Source organism: Sphaeramia orbicularis, chromosome 20 (assembly GCF_902148855.1).
Source record: "Sphaeramia orbicularis chromosome 20, fSphaOr1.1, whole genome shotgun sequence".
Taxonomy (NCBI): Eukaryota; Metazoa; Chordata; class Actinopteri; order Kurtiformes; family Apogonidae; genus Sphaeramia; species Sphaeramia orbicularis.
In genome coordinates this window covers 18,047,606-18,071,881 of record NC_043976.1, presented here as the reverse complement: position 1 = coordinate 18,071,881, position 24,276 = coordinate 18,047,606, and the positions used below count along the sequence as shown (strand labels likewise).

The window sequence follows — 24,276 nt, the reverse complement described above, 5'->3', positions numbered from 1 at the left end:
TCCCTCGGTAAATGGTAAATTTCACGTTCAGCTTTCACTCCCTCTGGGTTATCAGCACCAGACGAGATTCATTTTACTATCTAGGTCATGCTAGAAATGCCAAGGTCTACTACTGCCCCGGTCTTATCTTCTTGGCAAATTGTGTATCTCTGTATTTGTGGTGGAGACGCACACACACACACACACACACAGACACACACACACACCAGACGGTCAGTGCATAAATACTTCAGTCAGTTCCAAGTTAAATTATGGACAGGCAGGTTCAGATTAAGGTCATTATGAAGTCCAAAAAGGCTTAGCTGGAGTAAAAAAAAAAAAAAAGGAAAGGAAAAAAGTCGAGCGGTGCAGTCTGTCGGAGCAGGGCGGGTCTGTGGGGTCAACATTTAGTATGCAGAGGACAAACTCTTCCTGAGGCTGGGACACTGGTCAAGGATACACTCCTATCAACCTGCATCACTGATTTAATCAATGTGACAAGGAATAATGCCAAAATTTCTCTGAACTAATCCTGTGAACTCATAACTGACGTAACACACGGTATCATCGGATTGTAATCTAACTTCTGAAGTAACACCTGACATTGCCGCCTCTGGATTCCTGAAAGCCCCGTTGACTAGATTAAAGCATCAGCTGACTGCAAGAATAAATCTCATCATTGGTACTAATGCTAAAAAGCCTCATGTCATGGCCAGCATGCCTTGAGATAAAGGAACACCCCAAGACTCTGGTGATGCGATGTGGGCTACGTTTCAATATGCTGTAAAACCACTCAAGGCAGCTTAATGAATTCTGTTGCTTCCTTTTTCTACATTCCTTTATTCTTTACGTCTCCGTTTGATGTGAAAACAGCCTCTATTCAATAATGTATGTGAGCATTACATGAGGATTCCCCTTTGTGTAACGGCGCCAGCTATGGTGTCTTAACTGTATGAAAAGCTGTGCGAGGCCATAAAAATAATTCAACATTTAGGCCAGGGAGTGTCACAGTCAACTCGAGGCAATAGACATGATTTAAACTCCCATTAAAGTATTGATTCTGGTCAGTAAGTAAACCATGGCTATAGATATTCTGCACAAGTCCAGCTAACACGGCTTCCTATATGAATTAATATGGAGTATTGACGTCGGGTATTGATTGGTTCTGTGGGCTGTGACATGCATAGACGAGGAGGAGATTGATGTGGGATTGGTGTGTGGAAGCTGGTGTGTGGGTGTGTGTTTCGCATCACGTTTGCTATACCTAAATGAAGCATTTATAAATGACACTTAAAGAAGCAAATCCACTGTGTAATGTGTAGTGTTAGTCTTAAAATAGATGCATCAAACGGCCTCTAAGCGTTCATGTAGCGGTTTAGTGTCTACAATTTTACATCATAGCGTAACTGTGTAGAGATGTCCTAATTCTCTGCATCTCCTATCTTATCTCATACAAAAAATACAAACACATTCACATGGATCTTATGTAAATGAATACATGAATGCACGTGTGTTGCGCTAAAAGTTTAACACCTTAACTTGTACTTTTGGAGACCTTTGTATGTCCCTGAAAGCAGTTAGTGCCAGGGCTTCTGCAGGTTAAATTACAGTTTTTCAGACTTAAACGACTCTCAAATTCAAATTTAAGATGTGTTTTTAAGAACTAACACTACGGAAAAAGGAAAGACTATTTCAACCTATGACATATTTGAGGCTGTTGTTGGTTCTACTATGCTGATCTGCATGACAATAATGTGGAAACAATGCTATACATATTTAAAAAAAAAAAAAAAAAAAAATCATATAAAACTTTATTGATATTAAGGCATAATGAATTTAAATTACCACAAAATATCAAAGAAAATCACACTTTGATTGTCTTAGCATTTTAAGACTTTTGAAATGTTGATTTAAGGGACTTTTAATCCAGTTAAAACCTTTTAAATTTTGCAGTCAATGCATTTGCACATGCTCATGTCCTTATGTTGAGTTTAAGTTGACGTCTGTTTTGTGCTGGTGGTTTGCTGATGTTTGCTAACTCCATTTCTATGCCAACAGCTGCCTCTGTTACATACATCCATGATGTCAACCACGATAAACTGATACATACTGAATTTTCAATAAAATTCCTTAGGCTCATTCTTCTTCATTCTTTTTCAATGCCTCTCTTCTGCCGATCTACATCAGGACCAGTGTGTAACCCTAGCAACCATTAGCTTAGGAATGGAGAACCAACCTGCACCTAGAATAACAACGCAAATGTAAGCCTTCATGCTGAACCTGCAGCTTCTTAAACCTCGGCTGCCCCCGGTATGAATAATTTCATAAAATAAAAGACCAATGGGACAACCTTTGCACCACTAAGCTAACACTGAGCAGATCAAGTATTATTTCTCTACAGTTAAAACTCAATGAACAAGCCAAAGAGGAGCAAATATAAAGGTTGCATTAAAACACGGTGATTGCAAATTTAGTCTTACCTTCGCTGTTTTCTGATCATAACTTGGTTTCATACGAATAAGGCTGTCATCTGCTATTGGGTAATCTATTCTTTATGTTACATTTAAATTATTCTGACTAGAAAACAAATTATCCAGGGCTTAACAGGTTAAGAGCTAACCAGTGCTAATTAGTGATAACTCTCCCTAAACCTGCTGTCTGTGTAGAGATAAGACAAAGGAAATAATATGTGCTGTTAACAGATATGTCTCAACATACAATACATTCTAAAATGCTGTACTTGCTTTGATATAAAACATATATAGAATAAGAAGTTTTCATCCAGTTGTCAGTGCATCATGTTGATCACAGTGGATGAAAACATCCAAATAATGTATTTCACATCGCAGTGACCGTGACGCCATAGAGGGACTAGACGTAAATCCCAAGCAGAAAAATCAAGAGTGGCACAATGGCTTTTATCCTTCCTTATCAATGCCTCTAACACCACAGGACGCTAATGGCGGGCCTCTAATCCAATTTGTGTGACAGCTGCAATTGATTGGTTGATTGATGGGATGGAGGATTGCAGGAGAATGCACAAATGCCCATAGCCATCAGGAAATGATGTCATTACCGCTACTGTTGGGACAACCCACTGACCCCCACAAAGTGAGCCCTAATGTCAAGGCAGGAAGTGAATATGCCACATAAACTTTCCATTTGCTTTAGCTCAACGAGTCGAAATCCGCCTCTTACCAGTCTTTCAGATAATAGAAACAAGTCTAATTCTAATGTCAATCCTACATAAAGGTTTTAGAGAAAGTGGAGAAGCAGATTATAAGGGTTGCCTGGGCCTAAGTGCCTTTAAAATGTCCCACAAATTTGAGTCTGCTTGCCTTTTTTTGTTTTTTGTTTTACAACCCTACAAGAATAGAGCTGTTTTCTGAGTGCTATACATGATGTAATCGCTTTTCAGTTCATCTCCACCCCCAACCCGTTCCCACCAACCCACACTGAAAGATATTCCTGTAGGGTCAGAAGGGGTGCTTTACTGAAGATGAAAGAGAAAAGCACAGAGACGGGAGTGTGAGCGAGAAAATGAGTGAAAGCAGAATGAGGCAGATAGGAATACCTCTTGGCGAAAGAAAGAAAGGAGGAGGGGGAGGGAAGAAAATTAGATAGAGAGCAAACCTAGAGAGTGGAGGAACAGGAGAAGACATAATGGACTGAATGTGGGGGGAAATCAGAGAGGTTTTAAGCAAGAGGACAAAGGCGAAACAACACAAAAACTCACCTTAACACCATGGCCAACATCGTCCAGTACAGTGTAGTCAATGGGCTTCCTGATGTACCTGACCGGCCGCTCCATGTTAGCTGGCGCTATGATCTTATGGGTCCTCGATGTGTTCTTGTTGGTGGTCAGGATGCCGATCTCCCGCCTGGCCACCTTCTCTTTATGGATGTCCACCGTCTGTAAATGACATGGTGAAGACAGGAGAAAGTATGTTGATTGATGCCAAAATGAAAATACTGAGACAGGCAATACAACGAGGAGCTCTGGGATTCGATGAACTCGTCATACAGAAGCTTAAGAAGGTTTAATTAAATCACCAGGCTGTGCTTTTCATCACGGAGGTCTTAATCTTTTTACAAGGCCAGTACACACTAATAAAATCGATTGTGGTACAAACTGAGTCCTGCACAGAATAATGACTAAAGCATGTGGCTCTGGGCATGGCAGGCTTCATAAATTAATACTGAGAATGACTCTGCTGACCCTGAACCTGGATGTAATGAGTGAATTCTGCAAAGTATGATGGAATTAAGAGATAATCCAAATGGAAGGTGATATTATGAAAACTGCCTCCATATATTAGAAGAGTAAGTCTACTGCACACTTAATAATATTCATTACAATATTATCAGGTAAACGCCTCTTTTGGGCCTTCATGTGCAAAATACCGACAGGAAAATATGATGCATGACTTATGATTCTGGAGACGAAGACATTTTTCTATCTGAAATTACACCTATGTAAAATTAATTAACCTGTGTCCTTCATAAAAACTAATTACTTGAGGCTGTACAGGAAACCTTTGCGTAGTGTTGATTATAAATCGTCTTTTTAATAACCGTGATGTTTGCTTGAGCCATATGAACCCTATTCACGTGGCAGCCATTTACTTCTAATGTTAATGTTTGTGGTGGGAGGCTTAACTTTGTCAGGCCAAAAGGATAATTTCGTACTGCAATGTTCAAGTTGCACAGAGAACTGAAATCTTACCCTTCTTGATGTGCCCCATAGGATATAACTTTGGAAAAAATATGGTGAGAAATAACCTTTTTATCCTGTTTGAACTGTATCACCATTTACACATGTTTGTCAATTTACAAGACAATTTTACAAGGCAAGAAAGTTGCTGTTTGTTGTAAAGATAGTGAAGTAGTTTATAGTTTTGTGTGGCCTAGCTCAGTGGACTGCATCTTTCATTGCATGGGATATATGTCATCAAAATGACAATTCCTCAGCTAATTTCACCACATTCTTTGAGAGAGATGTGAAAAACTATTAAAACAAGTGAAAACTATTACAAGTCTGGTCATTATGAAGCTGCCAAGACATTTTCAGCAACTCTGAACACACTGTGGACAGAGTTTCTGAAATAAGGTTCCATGGGGCACAACCACTATGGGCAGGACATCAGCTCTATAACCACAGTGAAACAGACAAACTTATCAACAACGACAATAGATGATGACATTTTTAAGGAAAATTAGACCATATTTTTAGGTAAAACAACATTATCACCTAACATTAGCCTTCAGTGACACATCATAGAATAGGAAAGGAATAAATAGAACCTGAAATATTCATCTAAACATTTTACCATCTTTTCACCAAACTAAGTGCTTGGAACACACTTTTGTGTTGGATGTTGGTCAACCATTAGTTGTATCTTTTAAGTCTAATATAATAGTGACAGTTTGGAGCAAGGAAAAATTGATGGCAACTTAATTGGCTGATATCATTCCTGCTTTATTCCAAAAATGTCTGGCAATGAAAACACATTGTGTATGTCTGAAAATATAACACTGGATAAGTGTGGAACTGAACATCTATGAATTCAAAGTAATAAACAAAAACCACTGAACATCAAACTCAAATGAATAAATGAGCTGAACATCAATGTAAAACCTGTAGGAGTGATTTTTATCCTTTGAACTATTATTTTCCCACAACATTAGTACCAACATGTTTTGCTACTGGCCACTCTCAGCTCCAACTGTGTTCCAGAAATGTGTTCCAGGGAGCATGATGCCACACACTGCAACGTCACTGATCTAACCAGAACATTTCAGAGGTAGTGTGAAAAGATGTAATAAGCTTGATTACATCAGTGTGTTTCACTTCCGGGCTTAAATATATGGGGATAGACATTTCATGCATCTTTGAATTTGGCAAAAGTGCCTGTGCAACATTTTAATTTGCAAACGTAGTGGAAATCTGGCCTGCACTTATCTGCCGCTTGCCCAAGATGACTGCATTTTAAAAATGGTGTTGCACTGCATCTTCAATCATCACACTATGTCTGTTTTATTCTGCATCACTAATTTAAAAAAGCCTCAGCGTAGATCTTCGTTATATGTGTCAGTCTATTAAAGCCATTACAAGGACCATTACATTCAAACACCACTGTCAGACCTTCTATAGATCTACTCTGCTTTACGCTCCCACTAAGAACAGAATAGTCCAGGACCAGCTGCCCTTCCTCAAAGATGAAAGAGTGCAATGTCTTGTGCGGGCAGACCAGTAAAACGATGGTCTCTTACATAGGGGGAAGGAGTCAGCGACCAGTGCCAACAGAGGATTCCTTTCATGCCTCAGGGATCTGGAGCTGGACTGAGCTGTGTCTCTTTATTCTGCACTGTTCCACTATATGGCTGAGTTAGCTCTCAAGTATCACTCATCCCAGAGTTGAGAGAATCAACAACACTGGTAGACTTATTTGTAGCACAGTCAGGTTGACATCTCTGGAAAATATCAAGTTATAAATGGCAACGTAAATGAGATAAAGGCCTGGGAGCCTACAATGAACTCCTGTCTCTGTAAAGAATGATGCAAAGCAGATTTACTTCAGGACACGCAAGGGGATAAGAAAACGGATTTCTCAAAATTACAAAATAAAAAAAAAAGAGCAAAAGAGCAATCAATATTTAATAACAGGCAAAGCTGCTCATACATAATTGCTCCCACAGAGGCTCCTGATACAAAGGGAAACATCCGCTCTGTTCCAATGCCCTGTTATGTCTGTTTGAATTAAGAGCGATGACAGTGCTGACTAATGCCATCTTTTCTAATTTTTCCTGAACTGCACTGCAAGAACATGCAAGAAAAAAAAAATTCTGCGAACAAAAAAAATATGTGAATGTTCCATATCAGCAGAAGCCCCAGTTAAAACTCCAGTGTGCAACAGCTCCACCAGGATGGCATGTGAGGTAATAGATGGAGAAGACTGCTCCGAGATAATGCCCAAACTGCCATTACGATGGTCTGAAAACACCTGGGGCAAAACCTAATCAGTCTGGTTGGCTTCTATTTGATGGGAAGAAATGAAGTTGCAGAAGGAATAAAAGGAGGGGGAATTAGCTCCACAGTTCTCACCCCCAAAAAAAACTCTTGGCCTCATTTCACCTTATCATGACCCTGTCCCTTTAAAGATGCTGTAAATTCATGGACATGGGACATCGTTGTCATAAGATACTATGAGGAAGTAAGTGTTTTCAGCTCCAAAAGAGGAAAGTTCCACTGAAACCTCTGAAAGAAACTCCTCCTCATGTTCATTCTAAACTTGGAATATATGTGGTCTTTGCTGAACATGGTCTCCTTATCAGAGTACAGCATGTGGACAAACAGTATTGCAGCTGGCAAAGGGGGGGAAGTGAGAAGGCGACATGGCGTTCAACTCCTTCCTGTATGACGAGAAAATAGGCTAGTGTTGCACAAGAGCAGACAGTGGGGTAAAGTCAAAATGGGCATTTTTAGAAACATCTATGCACCTGCACCCTGCCATGAGCGTTTGGCTACTTCGCAGATGACCCAGGGTATTTGTGGCTCTGTCATACATTGTGGTTTGACCTCTTTTGGCTAAATCAGTAGAGAGGTTCAATCTCAGCACTGCCCACGGCCTCAACTGACTTTTCACCTGGCACTAAAGGTGCTTACTTGTTCCCACTGGTCAATCTCTTGGGTATTTAAAAAGTAGAAGGTAGATGCTTCACATCTGTTCCACACATGCTTTAAGCCTGTGGTCTTTTCCCAGAACACTGAAAAGTTTTGGCTCAGTTGTTTGGCTTATCCATCAGCTACAGGCTTTTAAGATTTAAGCATCCCTCTTCTTGCTAGCTTCCTTGCCATTGCTGTGCCTTTCCACCATCACCTCCCTTATCCTTTGCTCTTCTTCCCACCCATGTCTTCTTCATCTTGTTCATTCCACACTTGGGTAAGTGTGACTCGTCATTACGACTGGTTTGAGGGTTTAGCTCATACTTTGTAACTGTTGCCAATGGTGTCATAGTCATCCACACATTGAAGCCAGACGGGGAAAAAAAAAGTCCAGTAAAGACCACTTTGGAGTAGAAGACTTCCTCCAGTTCTGGGATGGGAGTGAGTCAGCACAGTGGTTTCCACAATGAGAGATTCTTGTTGTGTTGTTAGTAGCAACAAGTGCCTAAATATTTATGATTGATTTATTTCTTTTAAATCCAGACACTTCTTGTGTGTATTGGAAAGCTTTCCAATCCAAAGAGGGACAGAAGGTCAGCTATTTTAAATGTTTGTACTACAATGCCCAGAAATCTAATGATATGACTACATGTAACTGAATACCAATGTTTTGCTTACAAAAGCTCACCAGTCTGGGATTGCTTTTAGACGAGTAAAGGGCTCAGAAGGTCTTATAAGGTTATGCGTATAAAGCTTAAAAAGGCAGTCTGCTGACAATTTCTTGCTCTTTAGTGTTTAGAGTTTTGAATGAATGGACGATAAGTCTAATTACCCATATGTTATTAGTAAAAGAAGGTGATGGTATGCACAAGTCTTCCTTTTCCATACCATTTTAGTTGGGCACAAAAATATTGTGGTTTCATTTGAAATGTTGGTTACTAAGCCATTGTGTAGTAATGGTAGTTAACCATGTGACCCTAATCTCAACTAAACTTTTGGTTTTTCCAAATGGGTAAAACCTGTGGTTAGTACCTGGGAGTGGATTTCTAAAAGCTAATATAATGAAAATAGTTTGAATATATTATCATTATTATATGTATATACATGGATATCACTCAACTCAACATCACAAAACATCTTTACGTACTGATGAATTAATTCATAACTCAAAATCAAACTACTTTAAAAATATATCCCTATTTGTGTTGTAAAGTGACAAAGCTTAATATTAGCCATCAACCACTATTAGAAACAAGTTTTCCTGTTCATAAAAGAGCTTATTACAGCTTATTAATCAGTCTATGTCCACATTAGTGAGTAGGCTCATCACTTTATTACCATTGTGTGAGACTGGACTGAATAAACCAGCCATTTTCAGAAGGCCAAGCTTCTTGGAGGTGAGGGGGAGTTGGGTAGGGCTGAAGCATTTGGGAAACAGGTCAGACTGTGACAGAATGTATCCACACCACATCAGTAGAGGGGCATAAATCTCTCAGTCCAGTGGCAGAGCCAATCAAAGGGCCTGGACTGGAATTTTGAAGCCTTGTGCAAACGTAACTTGACAACTTCCCACTAGATAAACACAGAAACACATGCTGTGCTGGCGAGTGTGGTAAGAAAAGACAAAAAAAAACTATGTCTCCAAACTTTGATATAGAAAATAGAAACAGCTGGTTTCACTTCAACACACGTTGGAGAGAAAAAAACAGCCTTTTCAGCTCTTTGGCAGACTGGCCGCAGGATGATATCCTCTATAAAATGCCAGCTATGCACAAACACAAAAAAAAAAAAAAAAAAAAAAAAAAAAAAGGGAAAGGCTGCACAGCATGTACTGTAGGCGTAGTGATGTTTAGCTGAAAGCTTACACACAACATAGGGAAAAGCCTACTACTAGACAAACACACCCTTCATACCAATGTGTCTGTTTGCATGTGCGGCTTACCAACACAGACAAATGTGCCAATGGCTAATGATAGAGTTCAACTGTAGATGATTATAAGATTAAAAAAAACATTTGAGCAAACTGGCTGAGGCATATCTTCCTGTTCTTCAGAGATACCACACACAACACTGAAGAGGACTCAGCTCCAATATTGAGCTGTCCAGGAACATAAGGCCATGCACTATTTCTATTGGCATGTAAAATCTAAAACCAGAACTACGCATGATTATGAAATAAGACATCGCAGAGGGTTTCATTAAAGGACATTTCTGGCTGAAGGCTAAGATAAGCTAGTCTTTACAGCAGTCTTGGAATTGGACGTTCTTGTTCTGTGGTATTACAAGGAGATAATGACTATGAGGCACACGTCTGTTAAAGACATTTGAACCTCAATTTCAGGCTTACTGTGCAAGATGATTTATCGCAATGGTCAGAGCTGCTAACAGGTGAAGACAGCCTGACGAGGACACGAACATCTTATCTTTTTAAATGTTATTTTTCCAGTAAACGCTAAAGGCATGTGGTCTTTCTGGGCACAGCCCCACTTCACGCTACCATCGCTACCCATGTTTACCCCTGAGAGTAGATTTAAGCAATTTGTGATGCTCTGTGGGTTCCAGCAGCTCTTCTGTGTTAAAGTAGAGCAAGTGCTGAAGTTCACTTTTTAGGTTGTACCCACCTTCTTTCAACCCATTTGGCCTGCTTCTATACTGTAGCCATGCCCATATTTCCTGTGGGAAGTACAGTAATTTACTCAGAAGAGTCTTGAACATGTAAGGCTGGAATGTGGATGTAAAGGCTGTTAAATGAAATTCAGCTCAATTATTAGGCCTAGGCGATCTTGTGGCTTTTGTTGCATCATTCCTCGCAAACTGGCAAATGTGCCTTTGGTTATACTGAAGCAAATGGCAGCAAAATGAGGGGAATTGAAAGCAAAGGATCATTTCATTTTCAGAGGAGCAGACGGGAGAATAGAATCGATGGCACTTGATGTTGTAATTACTTGTTAGGACAGTTAGAGATGACTGAAACTGACAAGAAATGGTGGGAATTAAGTCACAGTAACACTACTTTGTCTGTAGATTCTTTAGTAGATTTGCATTTTTGACGTGGTCTGTGGCAGTGGCTCTAAACATGTTTGTGTGGTAAACCTTTGAAATAAAGCTATGACTGTTGCTATAATGTCGTATTTTCATCCTATGTACATAGAGCTTTAAGTCATGGAATATATAGTTCCAGGAATTAACAGGTAGCTTGAAACCATTGGTTGTCTGCATTTCCACTGTGGTCTAAAGACTACAAATTATCAAATTAGTCAACTGATGTGTGGAAAAGTAAGGGCAGTTTTTATGTGGCGTTCTTGCTCCTAGACTTTGTCCTCAGTAGAAATGTTCAATAAGACCTGGAATTAACTTTTGGTCCATCTATCATCTATGCTTCTTTAATAACTCCAAGGTGATGAGTCAAAGGAAAACTGTATATAAAACTATAAATAAACATGGTGGCTGTATTGGCTGATCACATGTTCAGCACTGTAAGCACAACCTCAAAGTTCCTTAACAATCAGAAAGTTTTATCACTAAGCAGGAACATTTGTGGGGGTAAAATAAAATACTCAGAACTTAATTTAGACCCTGGTCCTTAAGGTGGAAAAGTTAGTTATTCCAAAGGTGGGGAAGCTGGGGAATGTTCCTAAAGAAGGAACATGGTAAAATTTTGATATATGTAAAGCAGTCTTTCGAGATCAAAATACAGCTGCTTGAGTAAGGCTTTTTTTTTTTTTTTTTTTTTTTTTTTTTTACATTTCCAAAGCCTTCTTTGAAACTTGGTATGACATTTGCTGCAGTGTAGAAACATTTCTGTATTTGAAAAACATTTAAAGGCCTTGAAAATGAAAAACTGTTTCTTATTCTTTTACCACCCAACCAAATATTGTTTCAAATGTTCACTGCTGACCTAGCTGATATTAGGAGGACATTTTATAAAAAAAAACAAAAAAAACATTGAGTCAACCCATTCTGATTATGTTACATGAATGTATATTATTTTCAACTCTTGCCTTGTCAGTCTCAAGTTGATCTTGTGACCTGCTAGGGGGCCAGACTAACAGTGAATACGGCCCTCAGGCATGTTGTCCTAGATTTGCACCAGTAAACGTCCAGTCACATGCCTCAACCTCTAGGCTGCAGGAACTCCCTGATTTCTGTCTTTCACAGTGTCCTGCCTAGTCAGGAGCACTGCAATCCAACACTCCCAACTGCATGCAGAGCCAAAACGGCTGTCGAGGCAGAGCAAACGCCTCTTTGTCTGCTCTGTTTCTCAGCGTTATTAAAGCCAGCACATCTGAAGCCTGTCATCTGTGGAGTCAAACAGTTGTCCAAAGGCCCTTTGCTGGGACTGTAATATCTATGTATTTAGTGCAACACAGAGCATGTCGGAGCTCCCATCTGTACTCCGAGCCAAATTGTGAGGTCAAATGCGCAACGGGGAGTTCTCAGTTTGGCAGCTTCTTGTTAAATATCCCTTAAAAACTGGATCCTTCTAGTAAGTCTAACAACCCATGTGTGGTGTGATGGAGCCAGAAGCGGAGGTTGCGAGGAGTGGACATGTGTAAAACCTTAGAGAAATAGACTCTCCCACTCACCCAGAGGGAAAAAAAAATATTCTCTTAAAGAGTCAGGACAGCATGCCAAGGTCGACGCTTTGTTTGCTAACACAGCACATATGGAAACACCTCGGCTGACTTTTGCCAATCTAACTATTGGGCTGCAGCCAAGACAGCGTTCTGTTACACTGGACCATGTTCTCGAGTTTACATACAAGCTGAATGTGTGCCTATGCAATGACCAGACTCTGAGCTAGACAACAAAAGAGACAGCAAACACTTAAAGCTGAATCTCTGCTGCAGCCTTTTTAAGCAGTGGGGAAGTAATCATTTCTTAATCAAGCTTTGTTTGCATCAGATAATTGCCTGTATTACTCTTACACTGGAGTTCCGCAGAACAGAGGTGCAGATTGGATGTAATTGCAGAGGGTGGTTAAATGGGAAAGAATGTTTGGATGACAAGGACGATGATGCTCTGAAGGAAGCACAGAAGGAAGAGCATAAGGGGAAGTCGCCACATAGCACAGGAGCTGATGATTCACTGAACACCGCCAATAACTATCATTTCACATCATCACTTGCTCAAATTTAACATCTATTCATGTAGGACAGAGTTACTAACACACAGACATGCTCCTCTCTAGCATTGCTATGCCATGCATTCAGGAAATAACAAGCTAAAAGTGTAGCACTGCTGAAAGTCACATTAATAATAGGGTAATCAATAAAGTAAACATACTGTACGTGCTGCAGATCCAAAGGGTACTAAAGGGCTCAACAGGGCTGTCAATACCAATGACTGAACTGTTACATTTTGCTGGTGGCTGAGCATTCTGGTTTCAGCAAGAGTAAAAACTGCCTTCCATTCCAAATTGTAAGCTATTCAATCTCCCTCCTACTGACTGCCATTAGCTACTCAGGGAGGAAAGTGGTGCCAAAAAAAGCTGTACCAACATCATTAAACACTTCAGAGATGATTGAAAAGCTCTCAAGATAAAAACACAAAGAACATTATTCTCATTATCAATTAACCTGAATAGTCTTTTATTAATCAAGTTTTGTTTTTTTGCTTTTGTTTAGTTTTTTTTTAATATCAGATGGAGTACATATCACATCAGAGACTACGAATAGTTCTGATATATAAGATTTGCAGCTGCTTGTGTGCTGTACAAAGTTTGTGCTTGACTCTGGAGCCTCAAGTTTTGTGTTGAGAGCCAGCTGTTCATTAACCGCAGCAACACTGTACACAACTAGAAGTAGTAGTACTATTTACTGTCTTGTTTATGTAGAAGAGCAGAAGAGAAGCATTCAAGAACATGAGTATAGTGAAAATGATCAGAGTCCAGAGTCCAACAAATAAATCACTATACAAAGCATTTGTGAAAAAGCAGAAGTTAATAAAATAATAAACATTTTTATTGGTTTCACTTACAGTATTATCTAAAATCTAACAACTAATAATCAGCTGCTGCAGTTCTATAAATGACAACTGCTGCCTGAAAGCAATGGACAATTTCCAACTACACACACAGACACACCCCTTTAATCCCCTGAAATGTGGGCCAGGCATGTGGAATGTGTATAAAGATCCACAACTGAAATAAATAAAATTAATAAAGTCTGCAAGGAAACAAAAAAGTGTCTTATTTCAGGGCTAGGTGAAGTGGAGGAGACCACCATGAGAGGCAGGACAGAGACCAAAATACACATACAGGAAAGCAGTTAGGAACACAAGAGACACACACAGAGATAGACACACACCCCTATAAGGCTTCATTTCCTGTTTGGATGCATGCCATTCCTCCTGGATGGGAGGTCAGAAAGCCAGCACTGCAGCACACAGACACTACAAACCCAAGACTTTGTGAGTGTGTTATCATCAAAGTGCTGCATACAGACACACACAGTCAGGCTGCAGAAGTGACAGCCCCGCCACATCTGAGGAATGAACAATATCCAAAACAATAAAATGTGTGGCAAGCACAGCTCAGGAGTACAAACAAAGGCCTTGTGAGATCACAGAACGGTGGGCTGACTGTTGATCAGATAAGGAGGTTGTGTAACTCTAGTAACTGTATTTCAGTGAGACGCACAGCTGGGTTTGGGAGTTCACAGTAGATGTGAGCATGTCAGCTGCTTTCCTGGCTGCTGTTTCATTGCTGTGCTAAGCGCTGGGCACTGAGTTCAACCAGAACACTGGCCAAATGTAAATCTGGACGAGGTGACTGCAATCACTGTAAACACAGCTGTCTGGTAAAAGCCAGTTTCTGCAATTACTCCCACAAACCCATCCCACTACTCTATCATCACAGGATAATTGATCAGCAGTTATGGCTGATTAATGAATCACATATTCACATTTTTGTAATTTTCTCTATCAGTCTGATATTCAGGAGGATAAAAACCTTTAAAAAGACACTTCCTGTCTCTGACACAACCGGTTCTCTGTCTGTAGCCACCAGCCTGTGGTCTTGAGCAATGTCCTGTCTGATTAGTTATACATCACAAATAATTCTGACCCTTTTAACATTAAAACGTAGAGAAATAAAGGTTTGTCCAACAAGTAATTAATAAGTAAAATCACACAGACATGACAGACAGCTTAAAGACATTTTAGTATTTTGCACACAAGTCACTCTACATTTGATACAAAGACCTTAGTTTGTACAGGTTCCACCCAGTTTTCAACCTACTTGATCACAAATAGGTGACCAAATTTCTCTTTACATAAATCAATAGTTTCATATCTTAAGAAATGTATTGATGCTTGTAGGTTTAACTGACCAGAGTTTCTCACTGTTGTTTCCAGGGACTGAGTCACCGTTTCCTCCCTCGCTGACAGGCTGTCATGAGACAGATGCAGAGAAACTGAGCATTTGTCATTGCTAATAATGTTCTATAAGACTATTTACAACAGTTTACTAAGAATGGAGGTGACTTTCTGACAGGGTACCACTACATTGGTTTCAACCGCATAGATGTAGAGGAAACCATCATATATCCTTCAGTTACACCTCTGCATGTTTGTTGCTAAGTGTGAAAGCAATACTAACCAGTGTCAATAATGTTCCTATTTTTGTTATTGCATTAAGACACAGCCACAAGTGGTCTAGATAAGTATATATTATGGGTCGACTGATCGCAACTTTAAAAACCAAGACCATCCTCAGTTTCTGAATCTGTGTGTGTACGTTTCCAGACACACACATACTCACTCTCCGATCTCGCTCTCTATTCGGGGTATCACCGAGTGGTTCAATGCGAGACATTTTCTTCCGCCAGTCAGACAAAGCGCTCCCTGTTCACAGTCTCTTAGCAGCCACTTCACACGCAGCACAAGGTGGAAGCCCCGCGAGCTGCCCTATTCTCCCATTACCCCCTCTGCCTCAGCGAAGCCTTTTGTGAAAAGGAAATGACAGCAGGGAAAGTGGCATGCAAACAAATACCTAACAGCGCAAATACATAGACTTGTGCACCTGCAGTGGCATGCATACACACAAACACAGATGCACACATACAGTACATAGGCCTACATATCCACTCACACAGTGACACTGCAGGAAGGCCACTAACGTCTACTGAGCATGAATAAACAAAGAACTAAAGTGACATCTGAGTGCACAAATATTACAACTATCATTAAAACATTTCAAATGCTCAGTGATTCAAACAAATGTGAGGATTTTTTCATTTACACATCTGAATTACATTTTTTTCATGATTTTTCTTACACATAAACAATATAAGTACATCTGTTCCATCTGCTTGACCAAAGCACTTTAATAAAAGAAAATACTGAATGGGGTGAGTGAAATTAAATTTTCATAGAGGTCTTTACTCTTCAAATGTGTTCTACACCAGATAATTCTTTAAAAAAAAATATATATATATATGTCACAGTAGAGACTGAAATCCAGTAGGATTTGTAATCCTACTAGGACAGATAGGAATTTTAGTTTGTCCTAGGACAAACTGAAATCCTACAAGAAATTAGGATCTGAAGATTGGAATTCCAATCTGTCCTAGGAGAATTTACAATCCTACTAGGACAGATTGTGATTCTATTTGGAAGTGGGATCTGAAGATTGGAATTTCAGTCTGTCCTACAATTTCACCATCACCATTCCAGCTGAATTATTTTCATATCTTAGATACAGTATATGGCCCTTAGGTCAATACACATTGTAACCAGGATGCCAGCTGTCCTATCTGGTCCAACCTTATTCAATGGCCGTTTGTAACTGTCATTGGTATGTAAATGAGACACATTTGTATTCAGAATTCGGTAGAATTTGAAAAACGTACCTGTAAACAACCTGTTGCCATGGCAACATACAATTTTATTATTATCTAATTGTTGCCAAGCCATTCAGAAAATGTACGATGTTAAAGTTGGCATTGGCATTTTGCTGCCCCCTGGTCTAGATGGTAGGGTTAAAAGTAAAAGAAACAACAATATTCTTACAAACCATGATTTTATTCAGAATTTACACAGACTTTGAATCTAATATTCTATAGCTAAGCTTCAAAGACTTTTTCTAAGACTTAAATGTGCTGCATACTACTCACTAGTTAAGTGACAATAACCTTAGTCTATACTACTAACTTCAAAATTTCAAACAAGTTATACTATAGAGGTTTTGTCAGTTGTTTTTTTCTAATACTTAAAGGTGCTACATACTACTCAATAGTGACAATGAACTTAGTCTATAGCTAACTTCAAAATTTCAATCTGCAGATCCAAATTTTTTGTAGGATTTCAGTTTGTCCTAGGACAAACTAAAATTTCAATCTGTCCTAGTAGGATTACAAATCCTACTGGATTTCAATCTCTACTGTGACATAAATATATATATAAAAACAAGTTTATACAAAATAAAGCACCGCCATTAGACAATGATTCATAAAGGATATATTACAACAAACATGTTGCACTTTGCCTCTAGAGGAAGAAACAAACTGGACTTTGCAGTTGCAATGATTTTTAGAAAGCAAAAGCATGAACTGCCAAGAGTCTATTTTTTTTCCTTTTTGTAGTACTTTTGGAGAGAACATGAATATTACAAAGAATATTACAAAGAATTCTGCAATTTCATTGCACAACCGGTGCAATGACAATAAATTCTATTCTATTCTATTCTATTCTATTCTATTCTATGTTTTCATTCTCCTGAACATAAATGAATCAACCATTCGCACTGTGGGGAATGGGTATTATGTCACAACACATGGACAGTGGCACATGGACACAAAAGAACTGGTGTAAATCTGTTCAGACCTTTTATTGTTGCAAGTACTAGTTCACATCATTCCTAGTATTTATAGTTTGAATTAAATGTGAATGTTAGCATGGCTTTAGGGTGTAAAAATGTTAAAGTAGTTACAAGAAAAACACAACAGCGCCCATGCCAGTCTGCCACATGTAACAAACAGGACAGGATCTCATAGAGTACAGTGTACTACAATTCAGGATGCATTGGTTTCAGTCGGAGAGATGCCACCACTGAGCAGACACACCCTGACCAGAGTGAAGTCTGTGCAACTGTGGGCAGACCAGAGGAAACAGCCCTGACGCCAGGCAACGTCTCACCACACACTGGCTGACATGTTAATGCTAAGTCATCTCCACCTATATGGACTGAGGGTAAGACGGAAAACTGAGCAATAGGATGAGCAGAGAAACGAAAGATGATATTATTAGTATGTTCATCATCCTGGATAACATTTCTTATATTTCAGTCTTATTCCCCTCAGATAACATTCCTGCCTTTCCTTCCCACTATTCAAACAACACAGACCTTTCCTCTCCTTTACCTATTCAACAGATTGCAACATGGGCCTCGAGGGCCGACGTTAATCTCATATCCATGAGCGGTGAGGGCAACATGATAATGATCCGCCCGCTGAACGAGACAGTAGAGAGCAATAAAACACACCCACAGCCTGCAGAGCTGCAGCTCAGCCTCTTTTATTACGAAAACAATGATATGCTTTTCCACAGCCAACACGTTAGCACCTCTAGTCTCGCTTATCCCTTAAACGAAAACAAATGGACGCAGATGAAGATGAAGTGAATGAAAAGGGACGTTATGTGTTTTCTCGTTATCGAGTTATCACGGTGATGCTGCCAACCAAAGCTGCTATATCATTCACGTCACCCCAGTTGGAAAACTTATGCAAATAAGAAATCAGGAGCACAAAATTATTTCTTAGAACTGTGATTGTTATCTGCTGAAAAAAATATGAGTTTGTAATTAGAATTTTTGCTCCAGATTAACTTTGTATGGAATCTTAACCTATACAGACCCAGTACTACTTTTACAGCAGCTCTAAAATGAGTTTTTTCTCTCTATTTAACCTTTAAGTGATTTGTCACATTTATTATAATATTGTTCTCTGTATTTTGCAATTTTCAGTGAAATCAGGTATTTTCCAATATTTAACTCAATGATCATGTAGATGTTCATAAAAGATCAGATTAAAGTTTAGGGTTATATCAAAAACAGAGAAAACTGAAGAAACAGAGACTTTTTCAACAAAGACATCAATAACTGAACATAAAAACGAGCATCTCCATCCACCATTATTGATCCAACTCCATGGATTTTACTGCTGAATCAATGTTGTAGGACAGGGGTGGGCAATCCTGGTCCTCGAGGGCCGGTATCCTGCATATTTTAGATGTTTCCCTCTTCCAGCACACCTGGTTCACATGATAAGCCTATCGTCAAGCTATGCAGAAGCCTGATAACGACCTTCAGGTGTGCTGGAAGAGGGAAACATCTAAACATGGGGGATACCGGCCCTCGAGGACCAGGATTGCCCACCCCTGTTGTAGGAGATGATGGTGTTTCCATGTTCACTATGGAACATCTTAACATCCAAATGGGTCATATCTGATGAACATGAAAAGATGATGAACTGCATTTTAAACCAATTATTTCAATATATTGATAGGATTGGTCAGTGTTTCGAAAGTTATTAAACATTTTAGATCAGTAAATGATTTTGGTTGCCAGTGGCTGTTTGGGTTTTTATGGGTTAAAGCAGAAAATCAAACATACAAGAAAAGAAAAGAATTTCAGCTGACTGCACGTGACATCATCTTCATCTTGGAGAATTCACTATGACTTAAATATAACACAGGAAATATGGAAAGCACAAGAAACAAAGGCAGAGATTGTATCGGAAGAGCAAGATAACAATGAATGCTAAGCCTCTGCTACGGCACTGGCTTTCTTCTCTGGTCTAACGCACCATGCCTAACTCTGTTTCATAAGCTTTTCCAAACGTGGCCAAGAGAGTTGTCATGGAGATGGAACCAGGCAGTGGCGACACGGTGACCTTGGTATCAGCTGAATGCTATTTGTCAGGTTACGGACTGAAAACCTGAAGGAGTGAAAATACGCTTTTCTTTGCTCCTCATCCATCTCCCATTCTTGTATGCCTTCCCTTAGATTGGCCACATCTCTTTCTCTTTCTCTTTCTCTTTCTCTCTCTCTCTCACTATCTTTCAAGCCTTCAAGCCTCACTAGTCCTGTTCCTACATTTATCTTGAAAACCTGACCTTCACAAGATCCTAAAAAGACTTTTTTACATTCGACGCAAAGTTCTGTAGAAGGAAAAACAGCTGACAATAAATAAAGAGATCCTCATTGTTTAACCATTACTCACAGTTTGTACTCAATCATAAACCCCTGATAAAGGCCACAGGTTTGTTAAATGCCTCCCACTTCTAATCTACGTGATGCCACATGGCTGAAACTTTGTTTGATTTGTCTGAGCTCTTAATGCCTTCATTGGATGAACGGCTGGAATTACCTGCACATGGCAAAAGCCTCATGCTACAGAAAGAGTGGTTCTACTGTAAGAGTGCCTCTGTAATGATCTATGTAATACAGATCTGATTTATATGTTAAGGTTGGGAGATGTAACTGAGAAGAGTAACACAATAAATGCCTAATTTCTATTTACAATAATCATGGATCATTACTACTAAGATATGTTTTTAATAAAGACCAAGTAGTTGAATGTAACCACCTTTAGCCATTTTAAGGCAGGTCACTAAATAAAACAGAACATACAGTAAAAGACTAAAGAATAATATTAAGAGTCACATTAATAACATTAATTTACCACTCATACCCAGAACTATGAATGCAACATAGTATGTGGTTTTAAGCTATTTGTTATGCATAATAATGTCACAGCTCTTCCTGTAAATACATGATGCTCCTAATCATGAGAACTGACTGCAAATTGGCACAAATCTCTTGATTACAATCATTATTACTGCTGTTACTGCCTGATTTTCTGGCAGGTGAGGAATAAAATATACTAAAAGCAACCTTAGCTGAATGTGAGCATGTACAGAGTTTCTCCTTGAGCTATTGTCTGCCCAATATTTGCAGATAGGGGTGATATTTTTGTTGTAACCTGCACCTGCCGTGACTGCTTCCAGTGTGTTTTATGGCAACTCAAAATTTCTGCATCATGGCTGATCCTGGTAGTTGGTATACTTTGTTCGAGTCTATGTGTACTGTACGTGTCTCTACTGACCACAGGAGAATAAAAGACAGACAAACAGACCACCAGTCATCCAGCCGAACACACAGGCAGTCAGGCATTTGGACAAGACTGATAAACTAATAAAAGAAACCATGGATACACCCGAGGACCCCGTACTGTGGCTGAAAATAAGAGAGTCTGTGTGAAAGTGAGAGCAGAAGTTGGAAATGTGGGGCACCATTCTTCACAGCTGTATGCTCTGTGTGCATGTCTGACCTGGGAGATGTGGTTGATGGACGACTCCATGCGCCGCAGCTGCGAGGCCTGGATGTCCAGCAGCTGCAGTACATTGTTGGCTAAGGCATTGATTTGGTAGGCCACGCTGGCCAGGGACTGGGTGGTGTAGGCTTTGGTCTCCTCCAGAGCTTTCCTCTTGTCCTGGGCCTGTGGATTAGGGAGAAGATGAAGAGGGGAAATGAGATGAAAAAAAAGAAGATGAAAGAGGAGCACAGGATACTGGCAATATCATATAACATTCGCATCCATCTTCTGGCTGCGTATTCAGGTCAGGTTGTGGTGGATCCGGGCCAACATAGCAACTAAGACATCCAACCCCCACCCGACTCTCATTCCCCAAATACCACACTCTCCGTCATGGATGTGAAATGATGCAACGCTTACTATAATGGCCAAAGTTGGGGTTTCATGTAAACAGCTGACTACATGTGTAAAATTTTAAGGCTTCTAAATGTTGATAAACACGACAAACCTGACACATTCTGCTCTTGTAATTGATCATTTAATTCATAATTGAAAAGATTTACATAAAACACATATAAAGTACAATTTGTTTGACAGACCTCTACAATGATATCACCATGTTCTGGGATCAAACACCAGCAGCTGGAAACTGAAGCCACTTCACAAGTTTCCTAAAATGTAATACCACTGATTGCCAATAGATGCTGCCTCTAAATGATCCTGGTTTCATTCACTCCCACTGAAAATGGGGCAGCCATGGCTCAGACGGGGCAGCCATGGCTCAGATGGCAGAGCGGGTCGTCCAATAACCGAAGGACTGGCGGTTCAAATCCTGCTCTGTCCATGTGCTGTTGTGTCCTTGGGCAAGACACTTCACCCCCCTTGCCTCCAGAGCTGCTACTCACACTGGTGTATGAATGTTCAGTGGTGGTCGGAGGGGCTGTAGGCGCAGACTGGCAGCCACACTTCCGTCATTCTACCCCAGGGCAGCTGTGGCTACAAATGTAGTTTACCACCACCAGAGTGAGAATGTGAGAGCGAATGACTAATGGATCCTCTGTACGCGCTATATGGATCCTCTGTATGCGCTATATAAATCGAATCCATTATTATTCATTATTATTATAAAATGCAGCACCTTCTTCCCATGAACAGTAAGCCATTTTGGTTGTACTCAGATGCTTTAATAAGTGTTCTGGTGGTCCTCCTGTAAATTACTACTCCATTACAAGATCAATCCATCCATTTTCTGCAAATGCGTAATCTCCTAAAGGGTCACATGTCATTGGTAAGATTTTAGGGATAATATAAGGCTTTGACATCTGCCACGTTGGCTTTGACAGCTCAACTATTTTCAGAGCTAGAGTAGTTTAAAAGTTACACTGCAACAGGACTGGCAAAGACTTTTCTTACGTAAATGTTCCAAGAAGTGCACAGTTACTTAATTGCAATACCTGGCCTCTTGCAATAACTAGCTACATTAGCTGAGGTTAGCCTTTATGTGGTAGATGATCTGTTAGTTAGCCTGCTAAGTAGGCCAACTAATGCATGACAAAATTTTATATAACTTAAACACAACCGTTACTTATCAATATTTAGTGAGTAGCAGAATCGAATTGGTGGCATTTAACAGTGTAAGTTAGCAATTTGGTTGGTGTTTAAAGTAAGTTAGCATGTCGTAATGTTAGCTTGGCAAGTTTCACCCCTTGAACTTCTCCAGTTCCATCAAACAGAAGTCCACGAACAAATCGGTAATATTACCAGATTTTTCTGATGGTTTTATGTACTATCTAGATTTTAGCATTTTCAGTAAATTCAGAGTGTCCTGGCTGAGGATATAATTTGACGTACTTTAAGACCATTACTACTGTTGCTGCACACAAAATTGAAAAAGTTCGTATAGATTAGAAAAAAAAAGAGGATCTTAAAAGCTGATTTCACTGTTTGGTACTGCACTAAGCCAAGTAACAGTAGAGAAAACCCTGCATTACTGTGCATTATGTTCACCTCCTTTATACAGTCTATGGATGTAACGTGAGAGAATTGAAAAAACTAAGGTCGATACGTCTTAACTTTAGACATACCCTGTCAAATACTGTCAGGTTGTACGTTGTAACAATCATTCTTCTTACATATAATCTCCAAACCAGTCAAACAGTGGAAATAATGGGCTTCTAAAGCTCCCCTCACATCAAACGAGCTGAGTCAGAGATCCGAGCTTCAAACTGAGCCATCATGTTTGATCTCTGTAGGTTCTTCCAGGTAACACTCTCTCATAAAGTGGAGCCCAAAGAGCACAGCCTGGAGGGGTGACACTGGCCTTTGATAACAGGCTGCTATGGTAGGGGGTAGGCGCTGACTCTGGGGATGATTACTGGTCACAGAACAAGCAAACCATAAAAAATAAATAAATAAATAAATAAAAAAAAAAAGAGGAACGTTTGGTCACATGGGCAAAAGAATGGACAGACAGAATGTAAACAACTATGTCACTGCTTGTCTCATTACTGATTCCCTGTGGCGGCACGCAACTAATCCAGAGGCAATCCATACGACTAAAAGCTCCTGACCTGGAGAGCTGCCGTGCCGGTTAGCCTCGACTGAGCGAGGAGGTGACAGTATTAGCAGCATCTCTTTTAGCACCGAATCAGAACAGCAGATGTGTGGAGTGATAACAGCCTCAGCAAGAAGGAGGAGAAATTCCTCCGGCAGGCTCGGAGCAAAAGGCCATCTGTTGAAAGCACAGCGCCACTCGTGCACACACAGACACCTACTGACATTGCAACATGTATCATGGGCTGACTGACAGCCGCATGAAAATATCTAAAACAACACGTCTGCAGTTTTCCCTGTATTGAGACACAAGAAACAGATACAAACCAACACAGGCCAGACTGACACACTGAGCTGCAAGTCAGGGACCGCGTCTATTTCATCTGTAGTATACCAAGAATTCCGTCTGTCGTTCCTTTCGTTCGAGATTTTTGTCAATCCCATCTCTTGGACATTTATTCACCTGATTTTCAAATTTTACACACATGCTCTATACATGTGCCTTTCTTTCAATTTTTGCATTTTTTTTTACAAATGTTTGAAAAGTTTTTAAAAAGACTGAAAATTAGGACTCAAAATGAATCCCTTTTCAAATTTCATTTTCGGTATTTCGGTATATCGGTATTTACTATTATGAGAGGTGCAGTTTGCTGGCTGAATTTTTCATTTTGGAATTTTTTACAAATTTAAAAAAAAAAATTATCTTACAATTTTTGTCCAATCGATTTCTCAGACACTATTCACCTGATTCTTTTCAAATTT

General features: G+C 39.7%; 1 protein-coding gene across 8 annotated transcripts in view; it reads right to left on the bottom strand.

The window, feature by feature from the left end:
• Positions 1–24,276, bottom strand: part of abi1a (abl-interactor 1a) — a 62,643-nt gene that overhangs the window by 26,697 nt on the left and 11,670 nt on the right. For all 8 annotated transcript variants that reach the window (XM_030122850.1, XM_030122852.1, XM_030122857.1 and 5 more), the window contains exons 2-3: positions 20,977–21,144; positions 3,716–3,892 (exon numbers count right to left, since the gene is read on the bottom strand). In XM_030122850.1, coding sequence (XP_029978710.1) covers positions 3,716–3,892; positions 20,977–21,144 — 345 coding nt within the window. The remainder of the gene's footprint in view (positions 1–3,715; positions 3,893–20,976; positions 21,145–24,276) is intronic.